The following is a 16,189-nucleotide window of genomic DNA, read 5'->3' on the forward strand; positions in this document are numbered from 1 at the left end:
CAGGAAGGAGACAAGAAGAGTCCCGGGGCTTCCCTGGTGGCGCAGTGGTTGAGAGTCCGCCTGCTGATGCAGGGGACGCGGGTTCGTGCCCCGGTCCGGGAGGATCCCACGTGCCGCGGAGCGGCTGGGCCCGTGAGCCATGGCCGCTGAGCCTGCGCGTCCGGAGCCTGTGCTCCGCAATGGGAGAGGCCGCAACAGTGAGAGGCCCGCCTACCGCAAAAAAAAAAAAAAAAAAGAAGAGTCCCACCCCTTCCCTTTTATACTCACTGCACTCATTCTCCCCCACTTTCAAACGCCTCTAGCTGGTGGAGCAGGGAAGAGGGTAGAGTTATCAACAATTATTGAGTCATATGTCATCTCACACCTATTTGGGGACAACACTGTCAGCACTCTCAGGAGACTCTTCACCTGACTTCAGGGACCTGAATCCTTGGGGAGAGTTTAAAATAGTCCTTTTCATAAATGGTTGGAAATGATTTCTTTAAAGCAACAGGCTGTGCAAAAGTTCTGGTGCTCTTTTAAAGCAAAGTGCTTCTTGTTTGCATTGTTGTATATATAAGCTATAGATGGTCAGGAAGTTTAAAATTGTTTAACTTCTTAGAATTTTTTAGGCTCTAATAAATTATTTGAGGCATCTTCAAATTGTCTTCTGCAGAAATCAAGAATTTTGTGAAATACGTCTCGGGCCACTGAGAATGTTAAATGGGGGCTGAGTAGGCCAGGAGGGCTCCAGCTTTCTGACCCTCAATGCCAGGCAAACACCCCTGCATTTATGTTTTCTAAACAGAGGGCTTATCTATGATTTCATTGTAAGAACTTGTTCAACTGCTAAAAGATATTGGAAAACACTGGTCTGTACAACTTCTTCATTTTTTAAAATTAATTAATTAATGTTTGGCTGCGTTGCGTCTTTGTTGCTGCATGGGGGCTTTCTCTAGTTGCGGCGAGCAGGGGCTACTCTTTGTTGTGGTGCGCAGGCTTCTCATTGCAGTGGCTTCTCTTGTTGTGGAGCACAGGCTCTAGGTGTGCAGGCTTCAGTAGTTGTGTCTCGCAGGCTCTAGAGCACAGGCTCAGTAGTTGTGGCGCATGGGCTTAGTTGCTCCATGACATGTGGGATCTTCCCGGACCAGGGCTCGAACCCATGTCCCCTGCATTGGCAGGCTGATTCTTAACCACTGCACCAGCAGGGAAGTCCCACTTCTTCATTTTATCAAGAAGAAAAGTGAGCACAGAGAGGAAGTTACACATGGTTATTTAGAGTCTAAGAAGGTCTAAAGCACAGGCCCCCAAGCACCAGGCCAGTACTTAGTCACCTGACTCATAATTCTCTTGCAGTTTCAGTTTTCTTCTCCAGCAACCCTGAATCTCCTGATACCAGCCACATCAGCAAGTGCAGATCTTGGCCACACGCTGAGAGATGGTCAAGATCTAAATCAGGTTAAAGTCAGTGAAGCCCACATCTGAGTCTCCATTACTCAGTTGGCTGCTGCCCTTGAGGCATGAAATCTCATAGGTAGTCTTTGCGGTCATAGCTTCTTTTACCTACAGAAGAGAATTTGCTTATTTTTGAGTTTCTGGGTTTTTTGTTTGTAGTTTTAAGAATGGAGCTGCTGGTTAGAAACATACAGTTAATTTCCAGAGCAATTCAAATATATGACTGGAGACAAGTGGGTTTGTTTAGGGCCAGAATTCAACCTTCTAGAATAATGATTTTTAGAGGGCCCGAAGAGTCTATTCTGCTTCGGTGAAAATCAAATTTGCTAGTTCTGTACTAGCCAAATAGTGACGCTTGGTTCTTAAAACTTGAAAGGATTATCAACAGATGTGCACTCTTATTTTTTCTGGGTTTTAACACACTTTTACCAAGCCATTTTCAGACACATCCAAAGTTTTACCAAAAAAACAAAACAATAACACACATACACAAAAACGGAAAAAAAAAAAACCTGCTTCATGTATTCACAAACCAGGAAAAGGTGTGGACAATAAAAGGTTCTTTTTCTTCTTTTATTGGTCAATAAAATAGCAGCTAATTTTTTAATATAGGTTATTTCTTAATAAAAATACACATTATGAAACAGCTCAGGAGAAGACAGACACAGCTCCAGAAACCCTCTAATAAGACAAGAAGGAGTTTTTATTTTCCATGCAAAGATGCTTACTATTATCAAACTCAGACACCAAATCCAAACTTTTTTGTTGTTTAAAAGGCTCCCCAGCAATGTAATTACATTCATCATTAAATGCTAGTCTATTTACTTTTTTTTTTTTTACTTAAAGTTATACCCTTTCTATTTCTTTTCTTGCTATACTCACATCCTCTAGTGTCTTTCAGTATTTCTATGTATCTTATTTGATATACATCTCTAAAAAGTTCCCTTGGAAACTTTTTTGTGATGTGGTGTCAGTAATTACTAGCCCGGGGATAGATAAAAGACTAACAGAAGTGCAGTTCACCAGCAGACTGGGTATATATCTCTAAATCTAGTAAATCTGAACCCTAATTGTTGCTTATTTCTGGTTTGGAATTCATTATTTCTGCAGTCCATCATGTGCTATGCGCATTAGTTTTCTGTGATTTTTCTATGGAAAGACATTACTCTTAGGTGAGACACACTCATTCAACAATAATTAGTATTTCCATGTTGATAATGGAACAGCTAAAGATCCTTCTATACTCTATCCTTGCCACATCTAATATGCAACCCTGTTAGTATATTAGTTTTTATTAAAACTCTTAGACTTCCTTCACAAAGGAAAAACATTCCAAAGATCAGACAGCACAGTGTCAGGAGAACAGGAATGGAAGGCATATGTAGACCTCGGTACTCTTCCTGGGTCTTCCTCTTGGCTGGTTGTGTGACCATGGTCAAGTCATGTCATCTTTTGAGCATCAATATCATAATAAAGTGGTGATAGTGGCTTTGTTGAATTATCTCACAGGATTGTCATTAGGAGCAAACCAGGTAATATATAAAAGTGCTTTCTTAAATAATTATTCATAGTGTCCTATGTTGATAGGCACATATAATAATGTATACAAGGTAGTTGTTGGAGATTTGAGACTTGAAGGAGACAGTTTCTTAATATTCTATCCTCAAAAGTTAGCAGTCTATGGGCTTCCCTTGTGGCGCAGTGGTTGAGAGTCCGCCTGCCGATGCAGGGGACACAGGTTCGTGCCCCGGTCCGGGAAGATCCCACATGCTGCGGAGCGGCTAGGCCCGTGAGCCATGGCCACTGAGCCTGCGTGTCCGGAGCCTGTAGGCCACAACAGTGAGAGGCCCGCGTACCGTAAAAAAAAAAAAAAAAAAGTTAGCAGTCTACCATGAACTCTCCCATTCTTGGAGTCTGTGAAATTTATATATACTTTGAGGATGGGAGAATAAGGTCAGACATGTTGCAATCAAAATCTGCTCATTTAAAAAATCATATTTGGCATTAAAGTGTTCAATTAATTATCTCTAGTGCTTGAATGTCCACTGATAAGTCTGCATTTGAATAGAGAGTAGGAGGAGGAGATAATAAGAGGATGATATTGGTTATGAAACAGAAGGCACTGTATTGTTCTTTTCCATTTGTTGACTGCAAATCTTCCATGTCTTGGCTGCTTTGTGATAGCATCAGCTGTTGCTATTTCCTTTTATAAATAAATACTACTTCTTTGAGTCTCCCTAAATTATATTCTTAGCCTCCTTTCTTCAAATTCTTTCTCAAACTTTTTTTTTTTAAGCATTCCTTGGCTAATAGATTCAGATCCTATTTGTATGTTCATTTATGATTTGGGGCCATAATCATGTCAGTTACAAAGTGTCCTATAACTGCCATAGAGCTGATCTGATCCAGTTGTCAAAAAGCCTAAAGTTACAACTTTGTTGGGATTTGAAATGTTAGCATAGGTCAACAAATTGCAATTGGTTTGACTGCTTGCTGTTCAGCCTATGAATGGTAGATTCAACCAGCTGAACAAACCTCATCTGAAAGGATGATCCCCGTTGAATGTTTGTAGTGTTAAATGAAGAGAGAAAAGCTCCATGCCATTGTGCATCCACTGTGTCCCTGCCAGGCTGGTGCCACTGTAGCAGCTCATTAGGCTCACTTAGTTTATGACCTGTGCATAGGAATTGTCACTATGTGTGGAGATCCACATGTACAGGGGTTCCCTCAGGAAGTATTTAGTATTTTGCTTTCCATTTTTCTTACACAGAGTCTAGTTAGGCCCTACAATAGCAATAAAATTGTAAAATAAGTAAGTAGCTTTAAACTGATACAAATAATTTCTAAGGTATCATAAAAAAATAAGCATATGATTCTGTAATAGTCAATGTTGGATTTTAATCCAATTTGTTGAATTATTTTTTAGCCAAGATCTGAAAAACAGTATTGAAGAAGCAAGCCTTTGAGCCATATTTTTTTGTTTGTTTGTTTTTTTGCTTTTTTGGCTCTTTCTGAAAAAGAAAAGACTTTATCCTATTTTGTCTAACCTACTGCATTCATAGCCAGTGAAACACTGTGTAGGTTTCCATTAGAACATATTGTTTATGTTGTATTGCTGTGCAAAAGCCCACTGTGTAATTGTTCTCTTGGCTGGTTTCAATTAAAGACTATTTGTTGTTTTCTCTCCTTTTATTAATTGGTAAACATAACACAGCAGATTGTCATGGCTCAGAATGTAAGGATATTTCCCACACAGCAGACATGTCAGAGTCATTGTGCATCCACATTGCACACTTCTTCTTCCTTACCAAAGTCTATATATACTCAACCAATGAATTCATTATCATTTTTCTGCTGCACTGGCCTCTTCTAATTTGAAAGTAAATCCACTCTCCTACTCCCACTTTTAATACCTAGCTTTCTCCAACTCTGCCATACATCAGATCTCTCTAGGGCTGAGTCTCTTTCTCCAGCTATTACTTTTGCTGCTGCTGTATTCTTCCTCATATCTCCAGACCCTCTGCTGTGCCATCAGACCCCATGGAACACTTGGCATTGAAATTTTAATTCTATTTCTACTAAAACCAACTTCAATAGTGTGTACAAGTGTTTGGTGAATCAGGTAGCTCTAGCTGGTAAATCTCTGCTCTTACAATTAAATGCATTTCCTCTTTCTGGGTCTGAAGATTGAGGAAGAACCACAGATTCTTCATTCTTGAAGGCAGTAATTAAGTCACTCACTTTCTCTTTGCTAAATTATAATAATTCCTTTCTTCTTTTCCATAGGTCCTACCTTTCAAACCTTTAATTACACTGCTGCTTACAAGGATGTTAAGTGGGGACCAAAACAATCTAACAGAAGCTTAGATTGCATATAGGATGGCATTTGTTCAGCTCAAGGGCTGTTATGGGGCCACAGGATGAGGCACTTCTCAGAACTTCCTTAAATAAAGGCACTGCAGGTTAGAGCCATGTGACTCTAAGCACAGCTGAAGGAAGTGTGATCGACTGAGCCAGGCATGTCAGCTGCGGCCAACCCAGGGAGAGCTGCATGAGGACAAGGGTGATGGCCTCTGTCATCGGAGGCAAGGACCAACACCAATATTATTAACTTAAAGAGTCAGAGTTCAGCTGTTTCTTTGTAATGTTTTTTTAAGAAGTAATTTCCCAGTAGTCAAAAGTTTTCCAACAGAAGAAGGTTATCCATCTACCTGTGGTTTGGGGACATAAGAGATTAGCCTAAAAGGACTTTTACATTTCCTTCCAACTCCAAGAGTCTAGTGCTCAGTGCTTTTCACTTGTTTTCTCTGAAATTACTTCATTCTCTGCCTATTTGTTTAAAAAAAAAAACAGAAACAAAAACAAAAAAACAGAGAATAGGATACATCCATGGCTTTCTTATTAAGCCCTTTGTGTCCACTAGATAAATGTGGCAGACTATTATTTGTTCAGCAAAATCCATTTACTCTTCCTCTTGGGCACACAGCTAGACTGTAATTCCCAGCCTCCTTTGCAATTAGGTGTGGCCACATGACTAAGTTCTAGCCAATGCAATGTGAGAATGATGTGAGTAACTTCCAGGCCAGCTTGCTCCTCTCTCTACAGCTAATTGGAGAGACCAACCCCAGGTCAAGGGTCCCAAATGACAAGCAGGACAAACTTTTTGCCCAGTCCTTCCCTCCTCCACACTACCCACCATCCCAGCTGAGGAACACCTGCCTCAGACTATTAAATGAGCAACACTAAGCTTCCATTGTGTTTGATTCATTATACATTTTGGGCTCTACTTATTAAGGCAGCCTGGCCTGTACTAAGATACTTAGCAATTCACATAATGGCACTGAAGCATGCTGCTTTCTTGAACTAAAATCTCAATTATTGGAACTAAAATCTCAGTTTATTTTCTTTGTATATAGTCCCAGAAACTAACAAATATTTCAAACACAATTATCCAGAAGGTTTTTCTTTTGACAACTACATACAATTTGTACTTAAAGCATTATCATGTTTGCTTTTTTCTTAAAATACCATATTTTTAAAAATCTATTTGTGGATATTTTAAAAATGTCTTCAAATACTTAAATATTTGGTAAGCTGGATGCATTTAACCATACTTAGCACACACTAAGTTTTCTTCATTTCTAATAAGTCTTCAGGTATTTGCACATGGTTATTTTTAGATGGAGTGCATTCTGAATTGTGAAAGAGCTTGGTACTTAGTATTGAGTCAGTATGGACTTTTTACCATTTCTCTGCAAAATTAGAAACTCTTTCCAGATATTTTTCACAAAACTTAAATGATAAAATTTTCTGATGGTTAAAGACTGAGCCCTGTTGATAATGGGTCATAGTGGGATAGGATACATACAAAAGAAACCCATAAAATAGCAAAGAAATTTCTAGTAAAACAAACCCAGAACTGAACATCCAAAGAAGTACTATCCCCTACAAGATAGTCATTTTTGGAGGCTTATGATGAAAACATTTCTTGCGCTCTTCTTTTAAGGAAATTCAGTACTTTATACCTTCATATGATACACACGCATACATGCATGCACACGCACAATTCCCAAATGATACTACCCAACTTGACCAGTGAGGCACAATATTTGTCAGAAATATTCTATATTTTCATTATTTTTTATAAACATAAGTTTGGTATGAATTCACTAACAAGTGAGAAAATAAAGACTAACACATACATATAAATAAAACAAACGGATAATTTTCCTTCTCAAGGTCCTTTTTCGTTAAGAGCTTCAACGCTATACGTCATAACTTCATATTTTCAGAACACTTGCATTGTATTCTCCCCTGAACACTGAGTTAACTTTTAATTAGAGAACATCTGTAATCACCAGAAACATAGATCCACAAATCAATTTATCATTCATGTTTGGTTAAAGGAAAATAAAGAATACAAAAGCATCTGTATGCCTCACCTCCCATCAAACCTGTGCTTCAGGAAATCAAAGAGGGCTTTCTGCATCATGTCTGTGACCTTTGCAGAGGTGAAAAAAAAAAAAGAATGAGGCAAACACACGCAGAGAGAGAGAGAAGTCAAAAGTGAGAGAGCTGAAAGGGAACGCATTCTGACGGAGCCCAGATCTGATCACAGCCACTCGTCTGGTGGAGGTGAGACAGGGCAGGGGACCGTGGACAGAGTTTTTCATACTTAACCACTTGCACTTACTCAACTTCCCCCCTTGGTTCTCCTCCAGGGTGTTGAGGCATGAACCAGCAGTGTTCACTAGATCCAAGGCAAACCCTCATCTTTTAGGGGGTGGAACTGCCACCGAGAGTCCACGATAGGCTAGCTCTGTGCGCAGGTGCGGCCTATCCTCGGCGTACCTGAGTGGTGCCTGCCTCCAGTGAGGAGCAGCTAGAGCTCCTCAGGCCAGCCGTGGGCTCTGCCTCCTGCTAGTCTGTGCAAGTCGCTGGAAATTCTCCACGCCTAGGGCTGGATTTCTGTACCCCACTCTCCTGCTCTTTCTCTGATGTTCCCCATTGAGAAGGGGAGGGGAGGAGAGGAAGGAGAAGGGGGAAAGGGAGGGTGGGGGAGAAGGAGATGGGATTCTTAAATCTGCCTCAAAGAGACTCATTAATTCACTCAACAAATGTGAACTGAATGCCTACTATGTGCCAGCCACTATGCTAACTCAGTGGGAAGGGTGCCTTGGAGGTTGCCCACCTTCAGATTTTAATGTCCTACCCACTTATCCTTATCCACGCTGGCATAAAGCCAAAATGGCAACATCTAAAATGCAGTGATCTAAGTTTTTACTCTTTTCCTTTTTGCATGGTTTTGTTTAATTAATCTCTGAAGGAGTTCACTAATACTTGTAGTGGAGTGTTTTTTTTTTTTTTCTTTTATATGGTCTTTAAAGTAAAGAAACAGAGAAATGTTTGGTGGAATATGCCATTGTCTTGAGCACTCAGCAAGGTGAGATCTGATGGTGCTTTGAGGTGAGGTTTGCTGGCATATTGCCTATATGTTCCCTTGTGCTGTTCATACTCTATTATTTCTAATAGCAACGGGAACAGTTGAGACAGAAAAAATCCTTTTCTTTGAATTGAATGCAGAGCACATTCTTGACCAGAACTTCCCATTATAAATATTTTGAGGGAGCTATTTCTGAACACTGTAATACATGAAAGACAAGAAGTGGGCCAGGGAGGGAAGAAAGAGTGAAGGGCCACACAAGCCCCACGCTGCACCTCCTGCCTTCACGAGCTGAGGGCTGGCTTCTGTTAGGACCTGTGTGAAAGCAGACCCTGAGAAGCAAGCTCCAAATGGCTGTCATCTAGGTTCTTGATCAAGAACTGAACCATAACAGACTGGTATTTGTACCTCATAACCCTTCAGTGACGGCCCCACTAACACCACCGGACGCATGGATGGCACAACGTCGTAGGGAGGGATGTGCTCCGTCTGAAAAAGATGATTGGACACGCGTGACAAGGGGGGGGGTCAGCACACCTCCTCCACAGCCACAACATTCACAATCCGCAGGTCAAATGAGAAATAATGACCACAGGTCCCGCCAAGGAGACTCCTCCCTTATTTTATAGCCATTTGGGTCACTGAAATGGAGCATTGCAGGCATGTATGGATAGAAACCTTCACAGCAGATTTAAAAAGGAAACACAACTTACCACTTTTTGCTTCTGTTTTGCTAAAAGACAACAATGAGAGCCATATCAAAATATGCAATCTCTGTCATTGTTAGCACATGCTTTTAAAAGATGGAAGAATGTACCAATTCGTCCCTGTCATTTTCGTCATTTTCCAATTCACCTACTCTGCAGAGCACCACTCTACTGTTTCATACTGGTCGGGCCAATTTTGAAGACAAATGCAAAAACAGACAACCTCCTCTCCATTAGAATGGCCTTATATCCTGATTTCATGTGGGGTGGGGAGGGTGGATTTCATAATAACATTGGCTGGGCCAGTCACAGGCCGTGGGTTGATCCTGTGCTGGACACACCATGCAGTGTGGCTGACAGCAACTTGGACAAATCAAATTTGATAAAAAGAAACTTAGAATAACAATTTGGATAATAATGATCATTACCTCACTCACTAGTTATTTTTGGATTTGTAATTTTGGTGAACTATCAAAAAACTTTGAGGTTCTCTTTGTGTTCTTAAGTCTTTCTGCTCACTTTCCAGAATATTGACACATTTTTCCTACTATGTTGCTCTTAATTTCAAGTAAGTTTATAATCAGTTATTCCTGTTCTTTCTTGTTTGTAATAGTGAAAAGCTGCAATGACCTAAATGTCCAACAAATGGGGATGAGGCAAAATATACTCAATACCTGATTAAAGTGGCTTTGTGGCCACCCAATCAGGTCCAGTCCATTTGCGGACAACCCAGAGACCCAGAGTTTGGTTCAGAGCCATGGAAATCAGGATTCACATGAACAAGGACCCAGATACTCAGATCTGTTCCAGAATCAATCCAGTTTCCTGCAGTTATGATAGATCAGGATAGACCTTGGATCTGTCATTCTGAATTGGTAATCCTGGATGACTTAATGCAGCATCAATTCTGGGCAGAATGAAATGAGCCTATAGGAGTCAGGGAACGTGGTGGAAGAAAAATTCCTGCTTGAATACCTCCACAGTTTCTAAATACACAACTCCTGATTGGGCCACCACTGTCTCTTCATTACCATTAATTCCAGGGCTCAGTTATCTGCTGTCCAAACAGAAGTGAGGTCATCTGGGCCCAACCTCATTCTCTGCTTCAACCCTCTCCACCTCCACAGCCCAGGCTGTACCAACACACCCTAAAGTTTTACATGGAGACTTAGAGCATTTTCTTCAGACTGTACAACTTTGTAAAAACTTTTTAATTCGTTGGCCCTCACCATCTTAAAGTCTGCTGGGTTTCTGAGTGGAATAATGAACTTGCTTCTGAATGATTTATAAAATAGAGGGCAAATAAGATTTTACAAAATTATATTACAATGATCTGAATTTCTAGTACCACAAGTACCCTTTAAATCAAATCAAATGACCATAGAAAGCAAATGAGCAATGAAAAGTTAAGTAGAAAAATCTTTAAGTCAAGTCTTTAAATTGCTTCCAAATTAGTAAAAATACTTGCATGTATTTTCAAATATTAAGAAAGGAATACATTCCATTAAAAAAAGGTTTAACTGAAACCCTCACCTGTTGATGTGGGGGTTGCTCGAAATGTCCCTGATACCATTTCTCCAAGACTTGAAGAAGAATTTCCACTGGATTTCCTAAGACACAGAAAAGGAACTTAAGACTCATTCCCCAAAGATGGTGGAGTAGAAGGACGTGCGCTCACTCCCTCTTGCGAGAGCGCTGGAATCACAACTAACTGCTGAACAATCATTGACAGGGAGACAATGGAACTCACCAAAAAAGATACCCCCCATCCAAAGACAAAGGAGAAGCCACAATGAGATGGTAGGAGGGGTGCAATCACAATAAAATCAAATCCCATAACTGCTGGATGGGTGACTCACAAACTGAAGAACACTTATACCACAGAAGTCCACCCACTGGAGTGAAGGTTCTGAGCCCCACGTCAGGCTTCCCAACCTGGGGGTCTGGCAACGGGAGGAGGAATTCCTAGAGAATCAGACTTTGAAGGTTAGCAGGATTTGACTGCAGGACTTCGACAGGACTGGGGGAAACAGGGACTCCACTCTTGGAGGGCACACACAAAGTAGTGTTCACATCGGGATCCAGGGGAAGGAGCAGTGACCCCATAGGAGACTGAACCAGACCTACCTGCTAGTGTTGGAGGGCCTCCTGCAGAGGGGGTGGCTGTGGCTCACCGTGGGGACAAGCACACTGGCAGCAGAAGTTCTGGGAAGTACTCCTTGGTGTGAGCCCTCCCAGAGTCTGCCCTTAGCCCCACCAAAAAGCCGAGTAGGCTCCAGTGCTGGGTCACCTCAGGCCAAACAACAAACAGGGAGGGAACCCAGCCCCACCCATCAGAAGACAAGTGGATCAAAGTTTTACTGAGCTCTGCCCACCAGAGCAACAGTCAGCTCTACCCACCACCAGTCCCTCCCATCAGGAAGCTTGCACAAGCCTCTTAGATAGCCTCATCCACCAGAGGGCAGACAGGAGAAGCAAGAAGAACAATTCTGCAGCCTGTGGAACGAAAACCACATTCACAGAAAGATAGACAAAATGCGGGCTTCCCTGGTGGCACAGTGGTTAAGAATCCGCCTGCCAATGCAGGGGACACGGGTTCGAGCCCTGGTCCAGGAAGATCCCACATGCCGTGGAGCAACTAAGCCTGTGTGCCACAACTACTGAGCCTGTGCTCCAGAGCCCGTGAGCCACAACTACTGAGCCCACATGCTACAACTGCTGAAGCCTGTGTGCCTAGAGCCTGTGCTCCGCAACAAGAGAAGCCACCGCAATGAGAAGCCCGCGCACCGCAACGAAGAGTAGTCCCTGCTCGCCGCAACTAGAGAAAGCCCGCGTGCAGCAACGAAAACCCAACACAGCCAAAAATAAATAAATAAATAATAATAAATTAATTAATTAAAAAAAGAAAGATAGACAAAATGAAAGGGCAGAGGACTATGTACCAGATGAAGGAACAAGATAAAACACCAGAAAAACAACTAAATGGAGTGGAGATAGGCAACCTTCCAGAAAAAGAATTCACAATAATGATAGGGAAGATGATCCAGGGCCTCAGAAAAAGAATGGAGGCAAAGATTGAGAAGATGCAAGAAAGATGTTTAACAAAGACCTAGAAGAATTAAAGAACAGCCACCTAGAATAATTAAAGAACAAACAAACAGAGACGAACAATACAATAACTGAAATGAAAAATACACTAGAAGGAATCAATAGCAGAATAACTGAGGCAGAAGAACAGATAGCTGACCTGGAAAACAGAATACTGGAATTCACTGCCGTGGAACAGAATAAAGAAAAAAGAATGAAGACAGCCTAAGAGACCTCTGGGACAACGTTAAATGCAATAAAATTCGCATCATAGGGGTCCCAGAAGGAGAAGAGAGAGAGAAAAGACCCAAGAAAATATTTGAAAAGATTATAGTCGAAAACTTCCCTAACATGGGAAAGGAAATAGCCACCCGAGTCCAGGAAGCGCACAGAGTCCCAGGCAGGATAAACCCAAGGAGAAGCATGCCAAGACACATAGTAATCAAACTGACAAAAATTAAAGACAAAGAAAAATTATTGAAATGAACAAGGGGAAAACGACAAATAACATACAAGGGAACTCCAACAAGGTTAACAGCTGATTGCTCAGCAGAAACTCTACAAGCCAAAAGGGAGTGGCACAATATATTTAAAGTTATGAAAGGGAAGAACCTACAACTAAGATTACTCTACCCGGCAAGGATCTCATTCAGATTCGATGGAGAAATCAAAAGCTTTACAGACAAGCAAAAGCTAACAGAATTCAGCATCACCAAACCAGCTCTACAACAAATGCTAAAGGAACTTCTCTAAGTGGGAAACTCAAAAGAAGAAAAGGACTGACAAAACTAAACCCATAACAATTAAGAAAATGGTAATAGCAACATACATATCAATAATTGCCTTAAATGTGAATGGATTAAATGCTCCAACCAAAAGACAGAGGCTCGCTGAATGGATACAAAAACAAGACCCATATATATCCTGTCTACAAGAGACCCACTTCAGACCTAGAGACACATACAGACTGAAAGTGAGGGGATGGAAAAAGATGTTCCATGCAAATGGAAATCAAATGAAAGCTGGAGTAGCAATACTCATATCAAATAAAATAGACTTTAAAATAAAGAATGTTACAAGAGACAAGGAAGGAAACTACATAATGATCAAGGGATCGATCCAAGAAGAAGATGTAACAATTATAAATATATATGCACCCAAGATAGGAACAACTCAATACATAAGGCAACTGCTAACAGCTATAAAAGAGGAAACTGACAGTAACACAGTAACAGTGGGGGACTTTAACACCTCACTTACAACAATGGACAGATCATCCAAACAGAATATTACTAAGGAAACACAAGCTTTAAATGACACAACAGACCAGATAGATTTACTTGATATTTATACGCATTCCATCCAAAAACAGCAGGTTACACTTTCTTCTCAAGTGCACACAGAACATTCTCCAGGATAGATCACCTCTTGGGTCACAAATCAAGCCTTGGTAAATTTAAGAAAACTGAAATCATATCAACCATCTTTTCCAACCACAACGCTATGAGATTGGAAATTAATTACAGGGGAAAAAAACGTAAAAAACACAAAACACATGGAGGCTAAACAAAATGTTACTAAATAACCAAGAGATCACTGAAGAAATCAAAGAGGAAATCAAAAAATACCTAGAGACAAATTACAATGAAAACATGATGATCCAAAACCTATCAGATGCAGCAAAAGCAGTTCTAAGAGGGAAGTTTATAGCAATACAGGCCTACCTCAAGAAACAAGAAAAATCTCAAAAAAACCAATCTAAACTTACACCTAAAGGAACTAGAGAAAGAAGAACAAACAAAACCCAAAGTTAGTAGAAGGAAAGAAATCATAAAGATCAGAGCAGAAATAAATGAAATAGAAACAAAGAAAACAATAGCAAAGATCAATAAAAATAAAACCTGGTTCTTTGAGAAGATAAACAAAATTGATAACCCTTTAGCCTGAGTCATCAAGAAAAAGAGGGAGAGGACTCAAATCAATAAAATTAGAAACAAAAAAGGAGAAGTTACAATGGACACCGCAGAAACACAAAGCATCCTAAGGGACTACTGCAAGCAACTCTATGCCAAAAAAATGGACAACCTGGAAGAAATGGACAAATTCTTAGAAAGATATAACCTTCCAAGACTGAACTGGGAAGAAATAGAAAATATGAACAGACCAATCACAAGTAATGAAATTGAAACTGTGATGAAAAATCTTCCAACAAATAAAAGTCCAGGACCAGATGGCTTCACAGGTGAATTCTATCAAACATTTAGAGAAGAGCTAACACCCATCCTTCTCAAACTCTTTAAAAAAACTGCAGAGGAAGGAACACTCCCAAACTCATTCTACGAGGCCACCATCACCCTGATACCAAAACCAGAGAAACACACTACAAAAAAAGAAAATTCCAGACCAATATCACTGATGAATATATATGCAAAAATCCTCAACAAAATACTAGCAAACAGAATCCAACAACACATGAAAAGGATCATACACCATGATCAAGTGGGATTTACCCCAGGGATGCAAGGATTCTTCAATATATGCAAATAAATCAATGTGATACACCATATTAACAAACTGAAGAAGAAAAACCATATGATCATCTCAATAGATGCAGAAAAAGCTTTTGACAAAATTCAGGACCACTTATGATAAAAACTCTCCAGAAAGTGGGCATAGAAGAAACCTACCTCAACATAATAAAGGCCATATACGACAAACCCACAGCAAACATCATACTTAATGGTGAAAAACTGAAAGCATTTCCTCTAAAATCAAGGATAACCACTCTCACCACTACTATTCAACATAGTTTTGGAAGTCCTAGCCACGGCAATCAGAGAAGAAAAAGAAATAAAAGGAATACAAATTGGAAAAGAGGAAGTAAAAGTTTCACTGTTTGCAGATGACATGATACTATACATAGAGAATCCTAAAGATGCCACCTGAAAACTACTAGAGCTAATCAATGAATTTGGTAAAGTTGCAGGATACAAAATTAATGCACAGAAATCTCTTGCATTCCTATACACTAACAATGAAAGATCAGAAAGAGAAATTAAGGAAACACTCCACTTTACCATTGCAACAGAAAGAATAAAATAGCTAGGAATAAACCTACCTAGGGAGACAAAAGACCTGTATGCAGAAAACTATAAGACACTGATGAAAGAAATCAAAGATGACACAAACAGATAGAGAGATATACCATGCTCTTGGATTGGAAGAATCAATATCGTGAAAATGACTATACTACCCAAAGCAATCTACAGATTCAACGCAATCCCTATCAAATTACCAATGGCATTTTTTTTTACAGAACTAGAACAAAAAATCTTAAAATTTGTATGGAGACACAAAAGACCCCAAAGAACCAAAGCAATCTTGAGGGAAATAAACAGAGCTGGAGGAATCAGACTCCCTGACTTTAGACTATACCACAAAGCTACAGTAATCAAGACGGTATGGTACTGGTACAGAAACAAAAATATAGATCAATGGAACAGGATAGAAAGCCCAGAGATAAACCCATGCATCTATGGTCAACTAATCTATGTCAAAGGAGGCGAGGATATACAATGGAGAAAAGACACTCTCTTCAATAAGTGGTGCTGGGAAAACTGGACAGCCACATGTAAAAAAATGAAATTAGAACACTCCCTAACACCATACACCAAAATAAACTCAAAATGGATTCAAGACCTAAATGTAAGACCAGGCACTATAAAACTCCTAGGGGAAAACATAGGAAGAACACTCTTTGACATAAATCACAGCAAGATCTTTTTGACCCACCTCCTAGAGTAATGGAAATAAAAACAAAAGTAAACAAATGGGACCTAATGAAACTTCAAAGCTTTTGCAAAGCAAAGGAAACTACAAACATGATGAAAAGACGACCCTCAGAATGGGAGAAAATATTTGCAAATGAATCACCCGACAAAGGATTAATCTCCAAAATACATAAACAGCTCATGCAGCTCAATATTAAAAATACAAACAACCCAATCCAAAAATGGGC

General features: G+C 40.2%; 1 protein-coding gene across 4 annotated transcripts in view; it reads right to left on the reverse strand.

The window, feature by feature from the left end:
• The window catches only part of CACNB4 (calcium voltage-gated channel auxiliary subunit beta 4), a 264,809-nt gene that overhangs the window by 26,268 nt on the left and 222,352 nt on the right, over positions 1-16,189 (reverse strand). For 2 of the 4 annotated variants that reach the window (XM_082630277.1, XM_082630278.1), the window contains 4 exons: positions 10,618-10,694; positions 9,091-9,110; positions 8,786-8,866; positions 7,377-7,435 (listed from right to left, as the gene is read on the reverse strand). In XM_082630277.1, the coding sequence (XP_082486403.1) occupies positions 7,377-7,435; positions 8,786-8,866; positions 9,091-9,110; positions 10,618-10,694 (237 nt within the window). The remainder of the gene's footprint in view (positions 1-7,376; positions 7,436-8,785; positions 8,867-9,090; positions 9,111-10,617; positions 10,695-16,189) is intronic. The other 2 variants (XM_082630276.1, XM_082630275.1) reach the window with 2 other exon arrangements.

The sequence above is a fragment of the Mesoplodon mirus genome (assembly GCF_964341445.2).
Source record: "Mesoplodon mirus genome assembly, chromosome: 8".
NCBI lineage: Eukaryota > Metazoa > Chordata > Mammalia > Artiodactyla > Ziphiidae > Mesoplodon > Mesoplodon mirus.